Source organism: Lethenteron reissneri, chromosome 6, assembly GCF_015708825.2.
Source record: "Lethenteron reissneri isolate LAM-NWPU_2019-01 chromosome 6, ASM1570882v1, whole genome shotgun sequence".
Lineage (NCBI taxonomy): Eukaryota > Metazoa > Chordata > Hyperoartia > Petromyzontiformes > Petromyzontidae > Lethenteron > Lethenteron reissneri.
In genome coordinates this window covers 9,567,372-9,593,006 of record NC_083784.1, presented here as the reverse complement: position 1 = coordinate 9,593,006, position 25,635 = coordinate 9,567,372, and the positions used below count along the sequence as shown (strand labels likewise).

At 52.2% G+C, this 25,635-nt stretch overlaps 1 protein-coding gene across 1 annotated transcript; it reads right to left on the bottom strand.

Annotated features, from left to right (window-relative positions):
• Positions 1 to 681: 681 nt before the first annotated feature.
• On the bottom strand, positions 682 to 25,414 carry CUL5 (cullin 5). Its single transcript, XM_061571898.1, has 19 exons — positions 25,356 to 25,414; positions 21,647 to 21,756; positions 20,526 to 20,625; positions 19,159 to 19,335; positions 18,104 to 18,245; positions 17,569 to 17,714; positions 16,970 to 17,050; positions 16,320 to 16,413; positions 14,899 to 15,029; positions 13,363 to 13,470; positions 12,680 to 12,744; positions 11,526 to 11,658; positions 10,676 to 10,807; positions 9,468 to 9,591; positions 8,806 to 8,978; positions 7,627 to 7,788; positions 6,754 to 6,872; positions 5,393 to 5,516; positions 682 to 4,740 (listed from the first exon to the last, which is right to left on the bottom strand). The coding sequence occupies exons 1-19, from the start codon at positions 25,377 to 25,379 to the stop codon at positions 4,546 to 4,548; spliced, it is 2,340 nt and encodes a 779-aa protein (XP_061427882.1). The 5' UTR covers positions 25,380 to 25,414; the 3' UTR covers positions 682 to 4,545.
• Between the last annotated feature and the right edge of the window lie 221 nt (positions 25,415 to 25,635).

The window sequence follows — 25,635 nt, the reverse complement described above, 5'->3', positions numbered from 1 at the left end:
AACCAGGTCCGTCGAGGCGACAGTCTGAATGAAACAGCACACGACTCTGTCGCCTCGACGGACCTGGTTTTCACCTGAGGACGGCTGCTTGCGTTGTGGCCGAAATGTCGTGAGAATAATTTTATTATGTTTTATTTTTATTACTTCCCTTCTACGTGACTTTACCGAAAGAACCAAGAAAATGAATCCCTGCTGTCACGAAAGCTTTAAATCAAAATTTACACACGAGCCGTTTGTGTCTCTAGAAGGGTCATCTTATTTTAAGTGCATGCCACCAATGCATTAACACAAACACATGGTGGGGAGTTACTGCATCATGGACAGTTAATGCACGGCGAAGCTATAAACAAAGTCGTGTTTCCCTTGCACGAGCCTATGCCAATAACTCACAAACTGGGATATTAGATCTGGCGGTGTCACTCTGTGGAAGAGCGCTTGGGTCACATTCAGAAGGCCATCATCATCATCACCATTGCCATTAATCTCTCCAGGGTGGATGAAAAAGGGCACCACTTTGTTGGACAGTAAACTGTGGTTGTGCTATGGAAAGACTGGCCTCTGCCAGGAGAATGTGGAATGTCACCACTGTTCCAGAGCCACCAAGATGAGCACCGCTTCATTGTTTGACCAGGGACACACTTTGGCCGTGTATAATTGACTTGTTGCTTAACACTCTCAGAATATTTTGTATTGTTTTATTTCAGGTAGCTACCAGTTGTATTAGGCATTCAAAGACAGATATACAGAGGGCAGCATTTTCTGTTACTCTGTCCTGGGCAAACAAGGGTTAATGTGAGCAGGGTGAGACTGGCCTTCTAATGTACTCTGGCGATTTGACAATTCCCATTAAAAGCAGCAGCGGCACAGAGCTGTTACGAGGCAGTGGACCCCACACAGTGCATCCCCCACGATCAATGGGAGCTGCGCTCTCTGTGCTAGAGCCAGGCCTGTGTTTCCACGGCAGCCAGCTCTGGCCACCAGGTGCAAAACTACGATGCAGGAAGCTCTGACCATTAGGTGCAGAACTACGTTTCTGGGCCATCACGAGATTCTCAATAGAATAAATATTAACCCGACCACACCAACAACATGCTGTGTTTAGATCACTTTCTGACCCCAGCCTCCAACAGCTAAAAGAGGAGGGGGGATAGGTAGGGCATGGGTGGGGGGGGGTGCTGAGCCAACAGACCCTCATGGGGACATGGGACACAGGCCCTGGTGCTGCTGCTGTTGTGGAAACGAGGCATTGCCTGCACGAGAACACACCCTTCCGGCAGCGCGCGTGAACATAGCAGCAGGGAATGCACGAGCCAGGATTGGTGCTTCAGGGTAGTGGGGTGGTGCGCCCTGCTCCTCCAAATGTCTCTTTGGCATCACCAAAGTTCACGCTTATGCGCGGTGGGTCACTGTGAAGGTGGTCCAACACAGCGGCTCTACTGGCCTCCCATCTGTGAGGAGCCGGGCCTGACGCAGACCTCCTTGTGAGCTTCCAATACCAATCCATAATATAGATTTTTTTTAGTTAGATCGCTTAATATAAATGTGCCGCCACAAAGTGGACCCTCGCCGTCTTGATGCCCGGGGACTTTTTTTTTAACGTGTCATTTTAGGTAGGCGGGAAAAAAACTTACTTTGAGCAACCATAACCTCATTTGTAACCAGAACAACAAAGAGGGTATATATCTGCACATGCACGCGACGATCATTTAACACTCCGTGGCAAGTCGCACGTCGGCACTGCCAAATTAAAAACTGCCGCTTTCGCAAACGAATCAAAAGTGAACACTGGCCAACAAGGGCCGTCCGTCGCTGCTGGCCACCATGACTGAGTTGTTTTGTGAGGGGGGCAACTGGGGGGGCGACTGGGGGGGCATGAATTCCACGCAGCGCCACCGGTGAGCTCTGGGAGGCGCTCTCCAAGCCAATGTCGCCTCGCTCGCTGCGGAGTCCGGCGCTAACCCATCTCCCATTTTGTTTGGATTTTAAACTCGATCAAAAATTCCCAAGCACTTTGTACATGAAAGCGCTGCAGAAACAAATGATAACAGCATTAGTCCCGAGCCGGTGATGGGCATTCCACATTCCCGTGGCAGGTGCCAGCCTCTTTATTACGACCACTGTTGATTTCTTTCTCGTTATATCGACGCGGAGGAACGACGCGTCGAATAAATCCACAACCGCGAGTTGAATTGGCAAACCTCGTGACTGGAGTGCTCTGACCGCAGCGCCGCCTCTGGCTCATCACGAGTTTCCCTGGCGGGAATCGTTTCACATCAGCGCACAAATTAAACTACCTCTCGGTGGAATTGCAATCGTGAAACAGCCAGTGCGCGAGCTCGGCTTCACACGTTTACCAATCGCCCATCGGCATACGATGAACAAAAATTTATTTTACGCAAAATGAGAAACACTGGAAAATGGTGAAGCCCTGACCATGGGCTTGGCGGAGCGGGAGAAAAGGGGAAAGCGCGGAGACTTGAAGATGTCTCGACGTGACCTGTCAACCCCCAGAGTGCCTCGCGACAACCCGTACCAAATGTCAAGGTGGTCGCCACGGTGCCACACGTTGCACCGGCCTCCAAACCAGTCACGGTGGAAATCACAACGAAACAAAAACCAAATCAAGAATTGCGTAAACCTTGAAAGAGCATGCATTGCAAAACAACGAGTATTCACCCAAGTGCTGAGCAGTGCGTACGTGGACACAACACAGAACACGGATGCAGCGATTCACCCCCTCCCACGATTCTACAAATTGTCACGAATCGGGGGGGGGGGGGGGGGAGGGTAAAGATTTAATTCCCAAGACGGATTATTTTTGCCCTCGTGCACACCGAATCGACAGTGGATATAAACACATGTAATGCATTCCTAACGCGCACGATTCGATGCATGTACCATGAGCATAAGAATCGATTGTGGCGGGTGAAATGTTACGTGCCCAGTATATCTATAAAAAAAAACAGTGCCCACTCTCAGGCAATTCCTTTTTACGTCTCCACTCGAACACGTTTGACTTGAGACGGTCATCCAGTGAGCCCCGTGGAGCCAACAATCGCGAGTTTGACGTTTGTGTCCCAGGCAAAGTGGAGCGGGCGGTCGATGGGAAACCAGTCAGCTGAGCAAAGGAAACCCCTGCAATCGCCCAACGCCCCACATTCGCGCAGACGCAAGCCGCAAATCACGGAGCCTGTGTTTAGTGCACCGTTCCTATCACAAGCTGCCAGATGTCCAGCAGATGGTATTAGTGTACAGCATGTTGGTTCCAGATATGTCTGTGCAGAGTTTTTTGCTTGTATGTGTGGTGGGATTTCTCCAGGTACTCGGATTTCCCCCCAACATGCGAGCCCACGAATTCTGATACAGAACCCTCCCAGGAAGTGTCTTGAGGCTCGACGAGGCTTTCCCCCAGATAAATAAACGACATAAACATCGCGAAAAATGAGAACTCTCTCGAGTGTTCCTCTGCATTTGACAAGAAGCATCCCTAAGGTCGACTCAGCCAGAAAAAAAAGTACCGATATAACTGCAGTTGTGCAAGAGCCGGTCAGAGACTTTCCTCCTCGCATCCGGACTGAGAAGCCGGTTCCCGCGGAGCGGGCTATCGGCCTCGCTCGCTCAAAACCACGCCACCACCAGGGCCTCGTCGCAACGACATCTTAAATACTCGACCCATCTGTATTGCCAATGTACACTTTGCGTGTTTTTTCTCCAGGGCACGACGTCCTTGCTAGCGCGGCGGCAACTTCCGTCGCCCCCCGTGGCGGACGGCGAGCGGCAGGCTGCGTCGCTGCACCGCCAAGTCCCTTCTGGGGGTCCTTTGCAGCCTGTGTGAAGTTATATCGGCGCAACTTCGAAACGATGTTCAGCGATATTGGACGGCTCACCAAATGTTAAGCCACGTGCACCCATAAAATAACAACAAAGACCCACTGCAGAGACCGATTGCCTGTCCTGCTGCCCGCAGGCAACTCCTATGTCTCCTTAACCCAAAACGAACCGTGCCGGAGCCTCTGCAGCCCTGACAGCCTCTCCGCTCTGCGCGCTGCAAAGAAGCGAGAACACGCCACGGTTTTTCCTCGCTTGTATCCTGCAGCCCGGAGAGAACCAACCACTTCTAACAGCCACCTCCACGAGTTTTGTCATTTTCTGATACTTCGCATTTGCAAACGAAACAAAAAAACGTGCACACACACACAAAAGCTGGCAGCGGTCCTTCAGTCAACAATTCTTAGGCCGGTGAGCCTCTCTCCAACAGCATCCGGTGCTCACGACAAAATTTACCTTTTTTTTCTCTCGTAATTCTCGCAACGAACGGAAAATTCACGGCCGCCGGCGCCCACAGCCGGCCAGCCCAAAGCACCGCGGTGAAACGAAAAACACAACGACGCGCCTCCTCGCCGCTCGCCGGCTCGGCGCTCATTCCCCCACCCCCCTGCCACGGCGTGAACCTTTCCCGTGTGTTCGAGCGTTGCAACAAGCGCCGGCGCCCCGAGGGAAACATCTGGGCGCGGAGGGACCGAGAGCGCGGGCGTGGTGGCACGCTCACGCCACGTACATGAACGTGTTGATGCTGTCCTCGTCGCGGCGAATGTACTTGTGGTCGATGAGCCACTCGATCTGCTCCTTGATCATCTTCTTCTGCGGGAAGAACATGTTCTTGAGGATCTCCACCAGCTCCGTCTGCAGCTGCGCGTTCGAAATCTTCTTGCGCATCTTCATGATCTGTATGATGGCCTCCTGCGCGACGAGGGGGCGACACGCAAACACGCGCGCACACAGGTGTGTAGGTCAACGTGTGTGTGTTTGGGGGAAGCGGTGGCCTAGCGGTTAGCACTGTGCTACGAACTTGGCCACCCGAGTTCGGTTCCCGCTCACGGCCAACAACCCCAGTGACGATTGTATGAACTGCTCCAGGGCCTCCCCTCGTGTAAACATCGCCACTGGGGAGACAAAGGCGGTCGAGTGTGGTGCTGGTCACCCACCCCCTCGTGTACTGTGCCGGCCTTCATCGGTGCTCGCTAAACAGCACTTGCTTCAAAAGTCTGTTAAGACTATACGGGGGATCTTTGTCTTTGTGTACGTGGAGTGGTGGTGCAGTGGTTTGCACACTGCGCTACAAACCCCTTTTGACCTGCGTTTGAATCCCACTCAAAGCCGACATCAGTGACGAATATATCAATCGGTTCTGGGCCTCCCCTAGGTCGACACAGCCTTATATTGGTACCTGGTGGGGGTGTGTAAAACTGGAGAGACAAAGGCGGCCGGGCGTGGTGCCGCCCACCCACCCCGCTGTGCGCCGTGCCGGCCTTCATCGGTGCTCACTAACAGCACCTTGCCCCAACAGCTCGTGGAGGCTACACGGGGGACCTTTGTCTTTGTGTGCGCACACCTGCGTGCGCAGGATCCTCAGCTGCACGATGCCCTCGTTCTCCTCGTCGCGGCTGCGCTCCGTCGTCAGCTGCAGTCGCCCAATCAGGTTGATTTTTCCGCGCTTCTGCACCTTCCCGTTCTTGCTGCAGCGGGATCGACGAGCGACACACACACATGCCGTTACACACACACACCGTTACGCACACACACATCCTTACACACACACACACCGTTACACACACCGTTACGCACACACACATCCTTACACACACACACGCCGTTACACACACACACACCGTTACACACACACACGCCGTCACACACACCGTTACGCACGGGCAACGTTACACACACACACACGCCGTTATGCACACACCGTTACACACACGTCGTTATGCACACACACACCGTTACGCGCACACACACACACCGTTACACACACACACACTGTTACGCACACACACACGTCGTTATGCACACACACCCCATTACGCACACACACACACACACACCGTTACGCACAGGTCTGGCTAGCTCCAAAACCTCGTTAACATGAGTATATTAGTGCGTGTGTGATATTGTACAGACCAAAAAAAAAACTACTAACAGCATGCTATCTTATTTTATATTTATAGAGTGCCTTAGCTCAGGGCGCTAGCTCAAGGCACTCTATAACAGTTAAAAAATCGAGCGATTTAGATGGCAAGGACACACAAGGACCGAGGAATGAGTGACCGTAACAGAGGGCAAGTGGGGTCACGTGAGAGCAGGGAAGGGACGAGCACGTGGTCCCCCCATCCCCCCCCCCTCATCCCCTACCACCCATCCCCCACCACCCCTCCCCCGTACCCCACCACTAACGTATTGCTTTAAGTACGTAGTCTACTTAAACTATACATTTTACAATCGTACACATCACACAATGTACAAGTATATAGCATGTACTTTAAATCTGCATCTCATTCACATTTTAGATTATGTTATTTAGCCGACCTGGTGTGGGCACAATGTGAAATCCAGCTATCCAGGGTTTCTACTGCATTTACAATGTTTTATTATTTGTATTATTTACATGTTTACGCAAAGCGCTCTGAGGTTATGCTATCTTGAAGAGTGCCGTACAAGGCAGAGACTGCAGAATGCCATTGTAATGTGGAGACTTAGAATTATTGTGCATCATGTATCATGTGTCGTGTATCGCACTGGATGTATTCCACAGGGTGCATCGTGCTGAGTGTGTTCTGCAGGGTGCATTAGCTGGGTGTGTTCTGCAGGGTGAATTCTGCAGGTTGTATCGCGCTGGGTGCATCGCACTGGGTGAATTGCACTGGATGTATTCCGCAGGGTGCATCGCGCTGGGTGTGCCTCACTCGTACGCACATGAGCGCAAACTCTTGGTTGACCCAGAAGATGGTTCCCTCCGTGAAGTCCTTGGGCGACACGGCCGTGGGCTCGTACAGCAGCGGCTGCCGCTTCAGCTTGGGGAACGCCACCAGAGACTGGGGGGTGGGGGGGGAGCACAGCCAGGCACAGATGTCCCGGAGTGTACGGAGAATCTGGGCAACTGCTCCGAGCCCCAAACTTTGGGGAGGGGAGCCCTGCGCTTCGACGTCTAAAGTTGCTAAATTGTTTAAAGTTGCTAAATTCGAAAAATGACCTGCAAATCACTCAATTGGAATCACACTCAGCAACATCGCCGCCTTACTGCGAAACGACTGCAGACTGCGTCTGTGAAACCCAGCAGCGCCTTTGTGATGATAACCCTGCACTATAAGAATGAAGCAAGTATGAAATTAGTATTATATAAGTAACTAAATAATATAATCAGACCACACGCCTCCTCCCATATCTGTCGCACCGTGTTTTTTGCACATCCCATCAGCCACACGGCTTTCTAATATCTGCACTGATTTCAACATTCTGGCTCTGCTCATGAGACAGTGAGTGATCCATATTTGTTTTGGAGACATTGAATGTCGATTCGTTTTACTTGGAGAAACAGACGTGGGAAGGTGGTGTATCATCTCCTTACTTATTATAAATAATGGCTGATTGATAAATATGGAATGAGTGGTTGCGTACGAATTAAGTCGGTAGACAAGCGGGTGGACAAGTGGGTGGACGAGTGGGCGAACGAGTGAACGCGGGCGAGCGAGCGGGCGAGTGGATGAGCGAGTGGACGATTTAGCGGATGAGCGAGTGGACGATTTAGCGGATGAGCGAGTGGACGACCCGGCAGGTGAGGGCGCCTACCCAGAGCGTGCGCCGGAGTTCGGCGTCGGGCAGCTCGGTGGCAAGGCGCAGGTTCTCAAAGCTGATGCGGTCGCGCTGCCGCTGGTTCCACGCGAAGAGGATGGCGAGCTGGAACGTTGTCACCTCCAGGTCGTATTGCCCAACCTCGTTCTTGAACGTGATCTGAGTCGACAAGCAAGTGGAACTCAATGGGGCAAACATGGTGAAGCGGCTAACATCAGTGGCGAGGGATGTCCAAACCTTTGCTGGGATCCTCGCTTCACCAGCCCCGTACGGACCGGCGTGGTGAAAAGGGGTCCAATAACCCCCATGACCGACCCGCCGCGTGGAAGAGGCCTTCATCCAGCAGTGGATTGACAATCGGCTGTATAATAATATAAATGAATGGCTGAATGAATAAACAGCCACAGTGGAGCGTACACGCAATGTAAAGGTTGCTGTACGCTCGCTGCTCTGTGCCTCTGCTGTGTGTAATTAATCGGCCTCCCCCACTGGCTTTAGGTGGTGAGCTTCACCCTTCTAAAGAGTCTACATTGAGCCACAGCATCGATTTCCACTGCACTGGGCGCCCTGATGTTAACGGATCGTTCAGTGGCTGCGGAGTGGGGGCCAGTGCCGGGCAGGGCAGGGGAGCTCAACCGGCACGGGAATGTGGAATTGCAGAGAGGCTGGCCTCAGCCTTGCAGAGGCAAGAGGATGGAGCACCGCCCCATGGTCGTTTGAGGAAGAAGCCGTTCTGTGGTTGTCATGTGGTGGGGCCTGTGGAGGGCGGGCCACCCCTGTATGAACGTGTGTTTGTGTGTGTGCGTGTGGTGACGTCACCACCACTTAGTGGAGAATGGCGGTTATTGTTGTGGGGAGCGGTAGTCCAGCGGTTAGCGCACTGCGCTATGAAACCGGGGACCCAGGTTCGATTCCTGCTCACGGTCAACACCAGTGACGATTATCTGAACCGGTCCTGGGCCTCCCCTAGTTCGACTCAACCTCAAATGAGTACCTGGTGAGGTGTGTAAACATTGCCACTAGGGAGAAAAAGGCGGTCGGGCGTGGTGCTGCCCACCCACCCCCTCGTGTGCCGTGCCAGCCTTCATAGGTGCTCGCTAACAGCACTTGCCCCAACAGTCTGTTCAGGTTATACGGGGGTTCTTTGTCTTGTACGCACGTGCGAGCGGGACTCACAATGCCGTTGGACATGAGGTGGTGCCAGTGCAGCTTGCGGCCGCTGTGGCTCTTCTTGTAGAACTCCTCCACCTCAGGGATCAGATCCTCCAGCTCCGTGGGCAGCGACACGAACATCTTCTCCGAGCTGCGCGACCACGCGCCCGCGTTCAGGATCTTGATGTTCACCGAGTCTGTGGAGGAGAGCAACACGCTTCATTCACCTGCTCGCTCGCTCGTTTGCTCGTTCGATCATTCGCATGTCCTTTTTACTCATTCGCGCATATATTTACTCATTCCCTCAATTGGGGTCATCGACGCTTTGGGGAATGGATTTAATCGGTGCGCCGTTACTCTGCCACCTCGTTTGCTCGCTCGCTCGATCATCCGCCCACTTGCTCTTGGCTCAGATGCCACAGCTCGTACGACAAAACCACGGCTTCCCCGCCACCCTTCCCCTATCACCCCCCTCCCCTATCACCTACATATTTCATACGTTGCACACAATAAAACATGGACTACGCATTACACATAACGTACTCTCACGTTTACAGCAAGCTCACTATTATAAACGTACTACTGCGTTCACTGATCGCCACGTGGTGTACAGATCCCCACTGGGTCTCTCTGCCTTCGTCTTCCCAGCGCCCCCCTCCCTCCCCTCCCCAGGCAGAGCGGCGTACCGGCCATGGCCAGCTTGTTGTTCTTGTGCATCTCCTTGAAAGCCTGGTTGAGGTCCTCCGACACCTTGATATCCTGGAACATGCGCGCCAGCTTGTTCACGTAGTCGGCGGGCATCCCCACCTCCTGCGAGCGGCGGAGACGCGGGGGAGGGTCGGTTACTGGGCCCGCTTGGGGGGACAGCACCTGCAGTCGGGCGGCCCCTCCTCCTCCTTTGCCGAGGGCCACACGTGACCTCCAAAGCACCCTTCGGCTCAAGTCGCTTCTGCCAACGCAGGGGCCTCTTGCCGGTGACACAAGTCAGAATTACTTCAGAATCGGAATGTTTATTTATACTGGAGGAATTCGATGAGCTATGAAGATGTCTAGTAGGGGGAGGTCAGAACGTTACAACAATAAACAATACAATAGCACGATAGGCTTGCAAAGTAGAGGAAAGGTAAAGATATCACAATCGAAATAATATAGACGCACGTTTCTAAATGTGGAGGAAAAAACCGGACACGGAGAAAAAATCCACGTGACCACGGGGAGAACACGCAAACTACAGATAAACAGCAGGTCAGGATCGAACCACCGACTCTCTGCATACCAGGCGAGGAAGATGACATCTCGTCACCATGGCACCCCTTAAATAAGTAAACGGGAGTTGAAAGTATTCCCTTCTGGCACCGGATTGGTGCGTGGCCAAGGTGCTTGCTGTGACGGATATAAATATCGCTTGGGGGCCGCTTTGAAGCGAGACACGAAGTCGTGTGAAGTCGTGGGCCGTGGGTGTCTGACCCCAGCCCCATGGCACACAGGCCTCGGGTAGTGACCCAGCGCTCGGGGAAGCAAGGATTAGTGGGTCATGGAGACTGCGAAATTCTCAAACCTGCTGGGATGCGGGGCGGACTGTAGATGGCAGTACAGCAAGTTAGTTCGTGATCCCGGATATGCAGAGCTTTTGTACGTTATCCCCTCATATGCTTGTGTTCGCTCCGGGCACTCCGGTGTCTCTTATAGAAAGCAAAACACTCCTGAGATATAAACTGAACAAACCTCTCAATGCACCAGCTGTACACGTGGCCACTCAACTGTAACTCGTATATACAGCTCTCTCACCGCTCTCTTCCTTATCTATCTCTTAACGACATCACCATGGGGAGGAGAGCAGGTGGGCGGGGGGGTGTGAGCGGGCGGGTGAGTGAGCGGGTGGACAAGTGCTCACCCTCAGCCACTCCACCATGTTCTCCTCGGTCTCGCTGTCAGCCGAGATGTCGAGGATGAGCCGTCGCGTCAGATGTGCCTTATGGTAGCGCATGAACACGTCCTTGTTCTGCACGTACTTCAGCACCAGCAGCTGTGGGCAGAGGCAAGAGGGGGCAGCCCATTACCCAAACGCCAGCCCCGCCACGACACCCCCCATCCCTGCATCTCCACGCTCGCACCCCACTCATCCTTGTGTCCGCGTAGCATGCGGCTGCCTACGGGTTTAACTACAGCTGAAATAACAAGACCATGCAATCTGCAAAAACCACACGCTTCCGTTTTGTAGACATGGGCGTAGGTGGTGCCTGTGGCTAAATCGGCCCAAATACGTCTTGAGCATCAGATCTTATGGGTGAAACGGTTTTGAGCCTGAACATGGAGAAGAGAGTGAGTCAGGGGAAGAGGGGTGAGTCAGAGAGAGAAAGAGGGCGGAGAGTGAATCAGCGCGAGAGGAGAGTGTAGAGGGCATTTGAATGTGAGAGGGTTTACGTTTATATGGCTGCTATAGATTTCCACATCATAGGCCACTTCATTTAGCTATCACATTTGTGGCCAGGTGGCTTTTGAACAAGAGCCACATAACTCAGTGGGCCTTAGCTGGTAAAATAAAAAATTGTTTAATAGTTTTACGTGAGAGACAGGCCGCCCGGCCCCCTCCTGCCTGGCCCCCAGGCCCCCAGCCGGCCCCCACTTAGCCCCCCGCCCGGCCCCCAACCAGCCCTCACCCGGCCCCCACTCGGCCCCCACCCGGCCCTCACGTGACCCTAGCCCGACCCCTGCCCGGTCCCCACCGCCACCACGCTCCTCACCACTTCTCTGAGCTTGGCGTCGATCTCCTCGGACGTGAGCTTCTTGCTGAGCGGAGTCTTGCGCAGCAGCATGTCGCAGTAGTTCGCCAGCAGCTCGGGGCACTTGCTCTCGGGCTGCGTCTTGGAGCTGAGCCTGGGGCACCGGCCACGCGTGCGGCGTTACACGAGCCACACGAGTCACGCGAATACCCGAGTCCTCAAGTCCGCAAGTACCTGGGGGACTGCGCTCAAGAAAAGCGGGGAGCCGCGCTCTCGGCACCGGTGCCGACACAGCCATTGTGAACCCCCAAAAGCCATCACCAATCCACAACTGAACTGCAATAAGCGAGGTCAAATAACCCCCACGACCCACACGGCGTGAAGAGGTACTTGTTAACCTTATTTATTATATCTGGGAAAGCTTCGCCGAGTATCAAGACTCTCTTCAGATGGGTCCTGCGTTAGAACGTTCAGCCAATTCATTATGAAGGAGTGTTTTTCTTTCAGGCCATCATCCAGCAGTCAATTGACACAATGGAGAGAGACGTGCAGAGCCACGCCTGGGACTGCAGGATCCTAGTGGTGCTGGCTCAGCAGCCCGACCATGATCATGATGAACCCACCAATGAGACACACACCTAGACCTGAACAAGATATCTCAAGAGATGCCATCCCATCGGCTTCGACACAGCCTTTATGGATCTGCTGAGAGATACACTCAGTGCATTCAAACGCAGGACCTCAAAGGTTCTGGCTCAATGGTTGGACGTGGCCACTGAGAATCACCTAAACCACCCCCAAACCTCATCCAGACAGCAATAGACGAGTCTATAGTAAACTAAACTATTTTTATTAATTTATAGCAGACAAATACTCTCAACGCATGTTTTTAATGTGGAAAGAAAAACCGGAAGACCCGGAGAAAAATCCACGCGACCACCACGTGGAGATATATAGCAGGCGTCAGGGTCGGGATCAAACCCACCACCTCCTGTATATATCATAGTTCAAATATAGGCTCAGTTTCCTTCTGGAAAAGTTTTAGGTGCTTAGAAAAAAGTGGTGAACCATGAGTATAACTCTCTGATAACCGAATGCCGGATAGCAAAGCTTTTGCTGTAGTTGCCTTCCACAAGTCCCAGAGGACACACTGAGACTGCCTGCGGCTCCCTCACCCTTTCTGTTTGCTGGGCAGCTCCAGCTTGAAGATGGTGGCGTCGTTCACCACCGCCTTGTAGGCCTACAGGGGCAGAGCGAGAGGGAGGAAGAGAGAGAGGGCGAGGAAGTGCTCTCGGGGGACTGCAGCTAACGGGAGACGCGAGGCTCTCTGAGAATAAATAAACCAATGACTGACAGCCACCGTAGAGAGACGTCGATGTAGACATGTCCAGCCCTACTGTCGATCCACTGCTGCACGAGGTCTTCACCACGTCGGTCGGTGCGGGTTTAAGGCACAGAGGATGGACATGGAAGCGCAGCACAAGTATGCAGCACAATAATGCATTTTGCTGTACTGCCCATCTGGTGGCCACCACATAGCCATATAGCACGTGTTATGCATGGTGGTCACCCCACCAGGCACTATCTAGGCACAACCCCTGCTTAGCTTCCGAGATGTAACGAGATCGGGTGCATCCGAGGTCGTTTGGTCATAGACGACGTATCGATCAACTCACAGTCCAAACTTGGCAGGACCCTCCTGCAACAAAAGAGTCGTGAGACTCAGTGAGGTTTACCTGGATACACAAGCATCACCATGCAATCATTTGACAACAAAGTCAGAGTCCGTTGATACGAGGAGTGTCTATAATTATAGCGAGATTTGAATGAATGACTTGAGAGTGAATGAATGACTGACCTTGTCCCGGGCTGTAAGGAAGCGCGGGTCGTCCCGGAACGCGTCCTTCACCAGGCGGCTGAAACGGTGGAAGAGCATCAACAGCTGCTCCACGTACTTCTCAGAGTCCTGCAAAAAGCAAAGACAAAGATTACCCCGTGTAGCCTTAACAGACTGTTGGGACAAGCGCTGTTAGCGAGGCACCTATGAATGCCGGCAAGGCCACGAGGGGGTGGGTGGCCAGCACCACGCCAGAACGCCTTTGTCTCTCCAGTGGTAATATTTACACACCGCAGCAGGTACTCTTTTGAGACTGAATTGACCTCATAGAGACCCAGGACTGGGTTCAGATAATCGTCACCTATGTTGGCTGTGAGCGGGAATTGAACTCCGCCCGCCGGGTTTGTAGCAAGGTTTTTACAAGATCTTGGTGAAAAATAGAAGATGGAGGGAATTCCAAAGGTCAGCAGTGTGAGGGTCGAAGCAGAAAAATAAGTGTTGTGACCTGCAGTGTGGCGAGTGGGTGAGTGTGCGGGTGAGTGAGTGGGTTAGTGGGTAGTCGTGACCTGCCATGTGTTTCTCAAAGGCAGTGTGGATGATACGAAACAGTCAGTCTCTGTCAGACCGAATCCTCAACAAGGGTGATGGAATGAATGAGTGCAGTTCACGGGAATGGTAACCATGGTAGCAGCAGCGATAGAAGGGTGAATTTGGAGGGCAACCACACATTTTAGACTCACTTCAGTCGCAGGCATCACCGCAAGAGAGGCCCTCTTGAGCACGGCGCTAAAATTAGTAACGCAAAGTTTCCAGCTGGAAAGCATGCGGCTCTATCACGCGATATCGAGAGCCGTGGGTGAAGTGGTCGGGGCCTCATGTGGCCACAGGACGTAGGTCTCTCTCTGACGCACAAGCATCCGTTTTTATGCCGCTGAAAAAACGCTCCATGCGTTGCATGTATGCTGAACCTCTTTAGCACCGTACGTAGCCAACCGTGCTAATTGGACGCGCGGGGGAAGGACAACTTAACACAACAAGCAGTTTTATGGAAAAAAAAAATTTCATCTAGATTTAAGAGTGCACAGCTCCAGTGGCGTACCGACGTGCGCGTGCTCGCAAATATCCACTACGGGGGAGGAAGGCGTCTGGGCCCAAAGCGATAGCGGTGTCTCGAAGCCTAAGAGACTTCCTGCTCAAGTGAACAGAGGTGGCGGCCCACCTCCCATCTACAGCCCTGAGCCAGCGGTTGAAATTCCACATTCCTCTGACTTCCCTAAAAGTGGTACTTATTTTACCGACCGCGGACCGCTGATGGGCTGCGTCAACCCCAAACCTGGAATTGAACTCGGAACCTTCCGATTGTGAGCCGCTCGTTCTCCTGCTCGCTCAGCATCCGCCAGGTGGGTTATCTACGCTGGAGACGAGCGAGCTGTGGCTGAAAGGCATCGCGCATCGCTGGTGTCGCAGACACAACTACCTCACGAGCGAGCGCGGGAGGAGCCTGGGGGACAAGGCCCGAGCTACGAGCAGATGGCGAGGAAGGGGCCCGGTGCTCACCGTGGTGATGGACTCGGCCGTGGCCACCATGTCTGCCAGGCCGGCACTCACAATGTGCTCCTCCAGATCCTTGAGCATGGGTTCGATCCCTGCGGGAACTCGGTCCATCAGCTGGAACATGAGTTGAAGCTCTGTGGGGAGTGGGGGAGCGGAGAGGGGGATGGGGGAGGGAGGGATGGATGTGTGAGTGTGAGTCGGGGGAGCGATTGTGTAGTGAAATAAGAACAATAGCGCAGGAGGTGTTTAGATGTTTAAATACCAAATAGACATCTATTGCAAGGCATCAAGTCTGCAATAACAACACATTCATGTGGCAAAACATGCAAACAAATATGCTCTGATAATATATGCATTGCCTTTGAAAGTGATTGGACTACACCAGACAGCATTCTTTATGGTCCCATAGAGATTGTGTAGTGGTTGATGCGCTGCTGATCAGCGCAGGCTGGTGGTCAGTGGGGAGCGGTAGTGTAGCGGTTAGCGTCGCTGCGCCATGAACCCAGTGACCCGAATTAAAGTCCCGCTCATGTCCAACACCAGTGACGAATATCTGAACCGGTCCTGGGCCTGCCTCACATCAACTCAGCCTCAAATGAGTACCTGGTGTAATGTGATAAACATTGCCACGAGGGTGACAAAGGCAGCCGGGTGTGGTGCTGGCCACCCACCCCCACGTGTGCTGTGCCGGCCTTCATAGGTGCTCTCTACAGCACTTGCCCCAAAACAAAAACAACGATCCCCAATACAGCCGTTAAACGTAATGATCAGTGATTTGTGTATTAAATATTTTTCAGCCAATTAGTGAGTGTGTATACATGTGAGAGGAAGCAGGAGCACCCGGAGAAGACCTACACATGCGAGGGGAGAACAGACTAGTGGGGCTATACGTGCAGTATTAACCCTTTCCCATTCCGATGATGTACATGTACGTCATCAATTTCTATCCCGATTCGGAAGAAAAAATAAAATAACTTTACCGGTACATCTTCAGATCGGAAGATGTATCGAGGCTCCCATAAGGCCATGCAGGATGATGACGTGTGGCAGTTTGGCGCCGGCTATCGTAGAGTGCGTTAGTGTGGCTACGGTTCTCTGCGGTGAGCACAATTTAATAAAAACGGCGCTACACCTCTCTAAATAAAATTAACGCTGAACCGCTTGCGCATTCCGAGATTCAGCGGTGAATGGGACACCCACCACCCTGCAACCTGCAGACGTCTCGGAATGGGTTAAGGGTTAATAAGCGCACCACATCCGGCCACATTTGTGTCCCCAAATGCTGATGTTTACACGGAAAACTAGGAACTCGTTTAAGTCTGAGTCGATGCAGGGGAGGCCCAGAACCAGTTCAGATATTCGTCGCCGGGTTGGTAGCGCAGTGCGTCCGTATGTGTGTGTATGTACGTGTGTCTGGCACTCACTCTCTGTCTCGTTGGCTTTGATCATGCCCGAGCACTCAGCCAGGATGGTCTCCTTGAAGGACGTGACGAGCGCGTTGACACAGCAATCCACCAGCTGACAACAAATACAAAGATCCCCCGTGAAGCTTTAACATACTGTTAGGGAAAGTGCTGTTAGCGAGTAGCACCTATAAAGGCCGGCATGGCACACGAGGAAGTGGGTGAGCAGCACCACGCCCCGCGGCTGCCTTTGTCTCCCTAGTGGTGACATTTACGACACACCGCACTAGGTACTAAATTGAGACTGAGTCAACCTAGGCCCAGGACTGGGTTCAGATAATTGTCACTGGTTTTGGCCGTGAGCGGGAATGGAAACCGGGTTCGTAGCGCAGCTGCCACACACACGCAATAACAGTTGCATTGCATGTGTTTTTTCAGCTATGGAAAAAGAAAAAAAACAGAGAACTCGGAGGAAACCCATGCTGAACATGGGGAAAACATACAAACTCCACACATAAAGGTTTTTAAACCCTCGGCACTTCTGGCTGAGGCACAAGTGCGGCCTCTGCACCGCCACCCTCTGCACCACCAACTTCTGCATCGCCAACCTCTGCACCACCACCTCTGCACCGCCACCCTCGCTGCCATGAACTGGCACTCGCAGGACTCACCGCCTGCACGGAGTTGCAATCTTTCCGCGTCTCCAGGTATCGCAGCGCTCTCTGCTCCTCTTCTTTCAGTTTGGCGTCAGCCTGCAGTCGCGCGCACGCATGCACACACACAAGGGGGCAGCACGCATTAGAAGACACGTCACAAGGAGTAGCAGACAGTATAGGGCACTTCATTGTGATGCACTTCTGCGGCCGTCTTGAACGCTCTTCCTTGCAATATTAGGAAGCCACTGGACATATGCACTTTTAAATCTTATACTGAAAACAATATTTGTAGAACTGCTTTTTGTTGTCCTTCCCTCACACCTCCGATTAGCACGGGTGGCTATGTATGGTGCGAAAGAAGTTCAGCATTCATACATACATACATTTGTGATCTCTGTTTATAAGCAGGCAAGAAAGCCCGTTGGCTAGTGCTTGGATGGGCGACCACCACGCACAAATAAGTTGTCATTGGGCTGTGGGGCTCGAGCTGACAGAAGTGACAAGTGCAGCGAAATGCACTCGTCCTGCACCCAAATTGCACCCCCCACGTACAACCCCCCGCCCCCCCATCCCCCCCGCGTGACCGGGGGAACCCCCACGACATTACAACGCACGTATTTCATGAAGTTCTGCACGCCGTTCTGCTGCAGGTACGCCGGCGCCTGGGTGCGGTAGAACGTGTCGGTGGCATCCAGGTACGCCTTCTCAAAGTTCTCCCGGTAAATCTGCAGCCGGTCCTCGGCGTTTGAACACAGGTTGACTGCATACACACACACGCAACATTTGCCACCAAGCAGCGGTGAGGTCACCGTGGTGCCTGTACTGGGCCACGTGGCCCACTTGTTCTCTGGCTCACTCGAGAACCAGGCCGCTCATCTGCTCGCTCTTACTCGCCCACATTCCCCCACTGTCCCATCCCCTGACCATGCGACTCCCCAACCATTCACTTGCTCTCCCCCTCACCAAATAATCTACTTCCCACTTTTTTGCCAAAACATCACAACCTCTTTTTTTCCAGCTCTCCCACTCACCCACTCTCCTGTAACCCACTTCCCATCTCTCCCACCCACGTTCCTGTAACCCACGCCCAATCTCTTTCTCTCCCACCCACTCTCCTGTAACCCACGCCGCAGCTCTCCCTCCTCGCACCGTAGGACTCGCGCACGCCGATGACGAGCTGCGAGTCGAAGGCCTCGCCCAGGCGCTCCGAGTGCACGAGTTTCATGGCGCTGTCCTGGAGCCGCCCCTTGATGTTGGAGAAGATGGATTCATTCCACGTGTCCAGCATCAGCTGTGCAGCGGAGCGTGGGGGGGGGGGAGACGGCGAAGAGATGCAACGTGCGTCGGTTACGACTAGACCCATGGCAAAACCGATCTTCACGCAGTATCAAGCGAAACTGTTGTCGAAAACTTAGGTTCTAATCCTGGGTTGGGTGAATACCTCCGATGGGTTTCACAAATGCCAGGTCTGACACGCACTGTGCTTGCAATGCTAAAACCTCAAGATTGGTTCTGGGTTTCAGCCGTTTGTGATTAAAAAAGTTTGGTCCGTCTTGCTTGTTTTGACCAACAGCTGAGAGTAAACAAATACCTATACAACTCTTTGTAAATTCACTGCTGGATGAGGGCCTCCCCAGCGCTGGTGAGCGCTGTTTGGTAAAGGTGGGGGGCAGATAGTTGCACATAGTACAGTATAATGGATTTTGCTGCACTGCCCTCTGCTGACAACTTATCCCCGAGCAACCTATAACACCCGTTTTGTGAACGGTGATCACCCATACAAGCACTATCCAGCAGGATAACCCCTTCTTACCTATCTATATCGAAATAAATCGGTTACACTCCACGTCCTTAGTTCACAGGCGAAAGTAAACCATTATCATATATCTTCTTGGTTCTTTCGGTAAAGTCACGTAGAAGGGAAGTATCATATAGTTACGACAAATCGAGAACGCCTACGTGATCCAATGACAAATCCAACACAATCAACACTCAAGAATCACGAACCACCACACACATCGGCGATTCAAGAGCCGATTTTAAATGAACGAAATACCACGCGGCCACAAAACAATTCGAGCAAACATGAGCGTCGACCAATCGCGATGCGGGGGCGAGGAAGGGGGGCGGGGCGAGGGGGGGGACAGAAGGGGAGGACCCCCGCAAGGAGGTAGCGGGGAGGGGGTTGGGTGGGGGGCACGCACCTTGCGCACGAGGCTGTCCTCGGTGCTCGCCTTGCGAGCCGTGCTCTGCTTGCCCAGCAGCGCCGCCTCCAGCTGGCAGAAGGGCTTGGGCAGGATGTCGCACTGCGTGAAGAACTTGCGCCACTCCCCAATGTAGGCCTTGAGCAGTGCTGAGTCATCCTGGTGGCTGAGCACGCGCTGTGGGTGCAGAGCAACGAGCATCACCCAGAATCAAAATCTTCGACTGGAGAAATCGGATGAGCTATGAAGCTCTTTTTCGCAGATGTCCAGTAGGCAGGGGTCAGAAAGTGACAACAACAATGCAAATAACTATAGAAGAGTGTAAAGTATAGGAAGGCTAAGCAAGTCAGTAAAAGTAATTTAAGTAAATAAGTTCAAACTGAATAAGAAACTGATTCAGTCATCGACATTCTCGCAAAGATAAAGATACAGCCCTGCAATTTCTTGCTAACGCCACTGCTGGCAATAAGGGCCTCCACTAGAGGCCGCTCTTAAGAGAGCTCCTGCAGCGGGTATTTGGTCTGCTCTTCCACGCTGGCCAGAACCGTCTTCGGAAAGATGGGGGAGGGGGGGGATACCCACACACACCAAGTCGCTCGACCGGCATCTCCGCGCGTGGGTCGAGCGACGGTCAGCGACGCTGCCGAGCGATCGAAACGCCACGGCGGTGTTACAGCGGACGGGGGACCCGGTTCTCCTTGCCGCAAACAACGGCAGCAAGCGTGGACCTCACACTAGGTGGTGCTCGTCCTGTCGCGGATTTTTTATTTTGGCGTTATTGATAATAATCGTGTGGGAAACAAAAGATTAAAAACAAATAAAAAGTGTGAATCTTGGTTTGCCACAGGTATCTAAATCTCTGACCGTCAAATTAAATGCAGCCCTGTGTGTGCGAGACGGTCCGCACGTCCCATGTCTGCCACTGGTGCCCAAAGGTGGCGCCGTTATGGTTCACGCTGGAGAGTGCCCTGTGCGTAAGGAACGTTTGCGCGAACCGATCGGTTCGGCCGTTGCTAAAATGTATCTGGATTTGAAGATCGATTTCATGACTCAAGGAATTGATAATTGAATTCTGTAAACCCCGGAGGGAATGCTGATGCTACTGCTGATATTGATGCTGAGGTATATGGTGATGTTGTTGATGCTGATGATGATGATGATTCTGCTACTGCTGCATATACTGATGGTGATGCTGATACGACTGTGATAAAGTTTCTTATGCTGATGACAATAATACCGCTACTGATGCTGCCGCCGATGATAAAGATGCTCACGCTGGAGACAGTAATGGCGATGATGTCAGATGTGGCATCCCTCGCATGGGAGATCTGGGAGCCGTGCTGCCGACACTAACACTTAGCGCTTACGGCCTGAGCTTGCCGGATGAAGTCCAGTATGTCCTCCTTGAGCGCTTGGTAGACCTTGGAGGGGCCCTTGTCGTCCCACAGACATACAGCGTGCACGTCCCTGTGAGGACACAGCACGGCCACACACACGTATACAGCCACACACACAAAGCATGAGTTCACACACATGTACATACATACACACAGCACAGCCACACATACATACATACAACCAAACATGTACACACAGAGTGTGAGTTCACACACATGTACATTACATACAAACAGAACAGCCACAGAGACAAAGATCTCCCGTATAGCCTGAACAGACTGTTGGGGCAAGGGTAGTTAGCGAGCACTTCTCAAGGCCGGAACGGCACGTGGGGGGTGGGTGATCAGCACCACGCCCGGCCGCCTTTGTTTGTTTCCCTAGTGGCGATGTTTACACACCTCACCGGGTACTCATTTGAGGCTAAGTCGATCTAGAGGAGGCCCAGGACCGGTTCAGATAATCGTCACTGGTGTTGTGAGTGGTAATCGAACTGGGGTCGCCAGGTTCGTAGCGCAGCGCGCTAACCGCTACACTACCGCTCCCCACACACACACATATACAACCAAACACAGGCACGCGCACACACACAATGAGGCTAACAATTATTATTTTGTGTGATACAAAACAACCAACGGCGATGCCTCAACCTCCCCCGCACAGGTGTCAACCGCTGCAAAGCAAATCTCAGCTAGTGGGGACCATCTCGTGGCGGCCCAGAACATGAGCTGCGTCTGCGGAGAAAGTCAGACAATGCCTTGCTCGTCTGCTCCAGTCTCGGCTGGTAGAGGAGGCGTGCACAGCTGATGAGTTAAGCACCAATCCTGACCGTGTGCGGTGGGCCTCTGCCCCCCGCTCCCCCTAACCGACACATCGTAGTCATTGATCTAAGTTGATATGATGGATGCGAAATGAGCGAGAATGCATGTTGAACTTCTTTCGCCACCGTACGTAGCCAATCGTGCTAATCGGAGGTGCGGGGGAAGGACAACCATACTAACTGAAGGGAACCCAACCTCCGGCCCTTCACCAAGGCCCCTTTCACTTATTGGTTCCCTGGCTCAGTGTTCGTGCTCACAGCGACGCCACTCACATGAAGAGGTCCTGCCACTGCTGCCGCGTCACAGCCTCCTGCCGCAGCAGCCGCAACACGATAGGACGCATCACGTCCCATTTGTCCTCGAACTGCAAGGAGCCCTTGTCCTGCCCCACACACAAAAACACACACACGATTCATATAACAGCCAATGCAACAACGGTTTTGAGTATTGGCTGCTATAAATGTCCACGTGATAAGTCACTTCGATGAGCTATCATTTGCGGCCAGGTTGCTTCTGAAAAAGAGCTACATAGCTCAGTGGGTTTCACCTGGTAAAATAAAAACAGTTTAGTTTACTTTTAGCTTGGATAAGTGCGCAAAGAAGCAAGCAGAGGCGGATACCGCATCTGCATTGCACTGAGGATGCATTAAAAAGTCATGCGTGGATTACAGAACATACACAAATGAGAGAGATATCATATTGAATGTTAAGAAAAGTGGGCTTGGAGAAAACGTGTCCTTGCAAGGTACGATGGCCGGAGATCAGGACTTAACGTCAGAGCAGCAACCAAGGGAGGGAACGTGCACGATAAGGATGTCCACTGCATGGATGCAGTGACAAAATCAGCTCAGGTGTAGGTGCTATACATCGTGGGTCGGCAACCAAATAAACAAAAATACACATTTTATCAAATTCGGTATAAAAAACATCAATAAATCGAAAGCTACAATGCATGAGAATAACGTTAAGAAGCAGTCCTTAAAGAGCAGCATGCAGCTCCGGAGCCGCAGGTTGCCGACCTCAATCAGGTCTGAATTGGTCTGTAATAAGGTAGGCACTGATAAGGGGTTGCCAGGTATGCAGGTCTGTGAGATTGCAGAAGCATGGGAATGCCTTCATCCAGTAGTAGATTGATCAGGGCTGAGGATGATTATAACTTGGCAGGCAGTCCGGGTGGCACTTTGGTTAAAGTGCTCTAATAATAACGTCTCAAGTTAAAATCCCAGTTTGGGGTTCACTCAACCTAACATCATATCTCTGAGATTTGATCAAATGAGAACAACTTCATTGGAAGTCTGCAGTAGTTGCCCTATGGATGCGACAGGCTCCCTTCATGGGAAAGCAGAATATGACAACGCTAGCTCGGGCCACCAATTTATAAGAGGGCATGTGCATTCCTTGCATAAAAGAATCAATAGATCAAATTAGTCACTTTTACATGTGTCAATGTGTCTATATGGAGCTGTGCTTTCCACTGGTGGCACCAAGTGGTGGTAATTCCACATTCTTGTCACGATCCAAGTGTATTTATAGGATGATCCACACTGAACTCAGTGGGATAATGATTAGTTGAGTCAACCCCACCTGAGGTGTGATCTCACAACATGAATTCGAGCATCGATCACAGTGCCACCGGGCTAGGGCTAATAAAGTCAGGAATGTACAGAACGCCTTGAGTGATAATTCTGTTGAGAATCTTACTCCACCACAAGAATGTGGAATTCCAATCAGTTGGCTCTGGGCTACCATTGGGCCCCGGTTTGTGGCGAGATGTTAACTCCCTCGCCTGGTATGCAGGTTGTGGGTTCGATCCCGACCCTGACGCCTGCTGTATATTTGGAGTTTGCATGTCTCTCTCTCTCTCAGCGGTCGCGTGGATTTTTCTCTGGGTCCTCCGGTTTTCCCCTCCACATTTAGAATCAACATCATGCGTTTAGAGTATTTGGCTGTTATACATTTCCCCATAAGCCACTTCGTTGAGCTATCATTTGTGGCCTGGTATCTTCTAAAAAAAGAGATATATAGCTCAGTGGGCCTTATCTGGCTAAATACAAATAGTTGTCATATGAGCATAAACAGACAAATTACACCCACCACCTACAACTCAGCACTTTGAAGACGAAGGTTTGTGTGTCAATGTGAGATTTATTTAAACTCTCAATCCCTCTCAAAACTGTTCAGCAGCCAGGGGATGACAGCACAGCAAGTGGCTTTGTGAACCCAAGAGTGGGAGAATATTTTAGCATTATTCGATCGAACGAGTGGTGCGTTTCCTCTGAGCATTCTGATTTCCTGATGCATGAAAATCGCTCATTAAAAATGAATTGGTCAAAAATTGCAATGTGTGTGTGCCAGTTGCATTAAAATAAAGACCATTACGCGATTCCCTCCTCTTGCGATTCCTGCTTCAAGTAAAAAAAGTAAATTCCCTTGAATCTCCGTGTCCACCAATTTCAGTCCAAATCCAAATTATATTGTATTCTTGTGCATGGCAACATGCGTTGTGGGATGCTATCAGTATGAATGATGCTATATAAAATGAAGGAAGTATTATAACATGTTCAGGAGCTAAATGCCAACGTCGAGGTCTGCTCGCCACGAGAGGGCTTCAGGAGAGTTTGTGTCGTTTTGCTGTTCCTCCATCAAAGGAGCGCAGACTACGGTGGTTTACTTTATGGTCCATAGTTTGGGTTGCATGGACAGTCGCAATACGATGGCTTTTGTCTTTAATATCCAAATTATGAAGATGTGCGCATTGGCTAGTTGATGTTATGATTGCGATTGATGGTCACACCGATGTCTTCGACGAATGTCAAAGTCAGCGATTTTGGGTCTCGATTGAGGTATTTATTATTATTATGGTCGTCTCGTGTTGCACCACTCGGTTTCCCCAGCGTTCTTCAAAATCTAAGCGAGATTCACTGTTGAGGTCGATAGCAAGAATACGCGTGACGACAAGTAACAGCTGGAGGTGGTGCACGCGCCCGTCTCTCGAACGCAGAGCGCACCCCCACACTTCGATCATCGCGTCCATCAGCAGGCGCGTGCAGCGTGTGCCCTCGCGATGTGTTTGCAAAGGGAGGCCGGAAAAACAGGGGGAAGGCGTCCGAGGGTAGTCGCAAGAGCTGCAGGTTGGACAACGCTCCCCCGAGCTTGTTTAATGTAAAGGACCGCAGGAATCGACTCCCATAAGAGAGCCTCGAGGCTCAGTGAGGCTGTCCTGCAAGTGTGATGCAGTAGGGCCACGGTGTCACTGATGAGTCCCGATGAGAGCAAGACTAGTAGTGTGAACACAAGTGTGATGCAGGAGGGCCACGGTGTGACTGATGAGTAGGGTCATGGTGTGACTGATGAGTCCTGATGAGAGCAAGACTAGTAGTGTGAACACAAGTAAGATGCAGGAGGGCCACGGTGTGACTGATGAGTAGGGCCACGGTGTCACTGATGAGTCCTGATGAGAGCAAGACGAGTGTGATGCAGTCGGGCCACTGTGTGACCTATTTCAGTTGTTAGTATTCGTATAATCGTTACGCAATACAACTCAAGTAACGTCACGACTAAATCACGACCACAACAACAAATGAAACCTCTCCGCCTCCTCTTCAAAGCAGCGGGCAACGCGCGCACGCGCTCGATCTCTAACACCAACGGCGAGCTCCGATACTCGCAATCACGCAAATTAGTTTTTTTTTTTACTTTCAAGCACCTCAGGATCATTTACAAAAACCAACACATTTCAACGTTCAGCCAATGGCGGCCTAGCGCCCGGGACGCGCGCGGGCTCGACTAGTTCGAACGAGCAAAGCCCGCCGATTCACCGCCGCGTCCCGCCCGCGTCGCTCGGAGAATCGTTCCCAGCGGAGCTCTCGGGGCAGCTCGAGCCCCACCACCCCGGCTGCGTTCGCCGGGGGGGGCCGCGATCCGTTCGCCGCGAGCTTCCCCCTCCCTCGCCGTCTACCGCCGCGGCGACGACTCGCTTACCTTCAGCATATTCGGAGCCGCCATGTCTGCCGGCCGAGTCTCGCGAGAGCGCGGTGGGGGTGGTGGGAGGGGGGGAAGTCTCGCGAGAACTTGGGATTCACGGGGGCCACGGAGCGACTGATGAGTTCCGATGGGGTTGAGACCGATGTTGTTGACACGCGTGTGGCGTAGCAGGGCCCACGGTGTAACTGATGAATCCCAATTAAATATAAACCAGTATTAACACATGCGTCATGCATCAGGGCCACAGAGTAACTGATGAGTTCTGATAGGAGCGAAA